Source organism: Frankliniella occidentalis, unplaced genomic scaffold, assembly GCF_000697945.3.
Source record: "Frankliniella occidentalis isolate FOCC.00 unplaced genomic scaffold, Focc_3.1 Scaffold5, whole genome shotgun sequence".
Lineage (NCBI taxonomy): Eukaryota > Metazoa > Arthropoda > Insecta > Thysanoptera > Thripidae > Frankliniella > Frankliniella occidentalis.
In genome coordinates, this window is record NW_026267135.1 from 724,898 (window position 1) to 725,674 (window position 777).

Genomic DNA, 777 nt, shown 5'->3' on the forward strand with positions numbered 1-777 from the left:
CCCGCCGATAACCTTCCTTAGGCCCTTCCCCCCCCCCGCCCCCCCCCTCGGCCTTCCTTCCGGTCACCTTTTAAGTCTCCCCCCCTCGTTCCGAACTGGACAAGGAATCTGCTTTCTTTCTTACCCCCTCTTCCCCCTCACTTCTTCCCCCCCCACAATTGTTATTACCATCGTTATGCTCCTGTTTATCCCACAGTTGTTTTACCCCCTCCCTCCCCCCTGAAGTTATTTCCAACAAGCAGCGAAATTTTTTTTTTTTTTTTCAAGGTCGTTTTTTTTACAAACTTACCTCGGACAGGCGGTCGAATCTTGCGAAAAGCTCGTTGAGGATCTTAACAAGGTCCAGCGCGTTGTACGTCGAGGAGATGGCCGTGAAGCCCACGATGTCGGCGTACAGGATGCTGCAAGTCCGAAAATTTTCCGGATTAATTGGAAACGTTTCCAGAAAAAAATGTTGGAAAAAAATTTAAATTATTTGCAGAATACATTGGAAACATGAAATTCTCAAGGCCTCAATTTCAGACTGTAGCAAAAAAAGTACTTGAAAAATTTGTCCAAAATATTTAAGTGGAGTAAACCTCTTACTGACCTGACATTCTCGTGCCTGCTCATGTAGATCTTCTTGAACTGCGTGTCCAGGCCCGAGCCCAGGTCCTGCCGCATCTGGACGGCCACGTGCTCGGGCAGCACGGACAGGAGGAGCCGCTCCTGGAACAGGCATTATTTATTTTAAAGGTAATTTGATTTCCGCGCGCTTTTTGAAAAGTTTTTTTTTTT

The 777-nt window shown here is 46.8% G+C and overlaps 1 protein-coding gene across 1 annotated transcript in view; it reads right to left on the reverse strand.

Annotated features, from left to right (window-relative positions):
- LOC113214623 (adenylate cyclase type 3) overlaps window positions 1-777 on the reverse strand; it is a 59,619-nt gene that overhangs the window by 14,807 nt on the left and 44,035 nt on the right. The window contains 2 exon segments of the mRNA XM_052270430.1: window positions 290-401; window positions 590-738. Coding sequence (XP_052126390.1) covers window positions 290-401; window positions 590-738 — 261 coding nt within the window.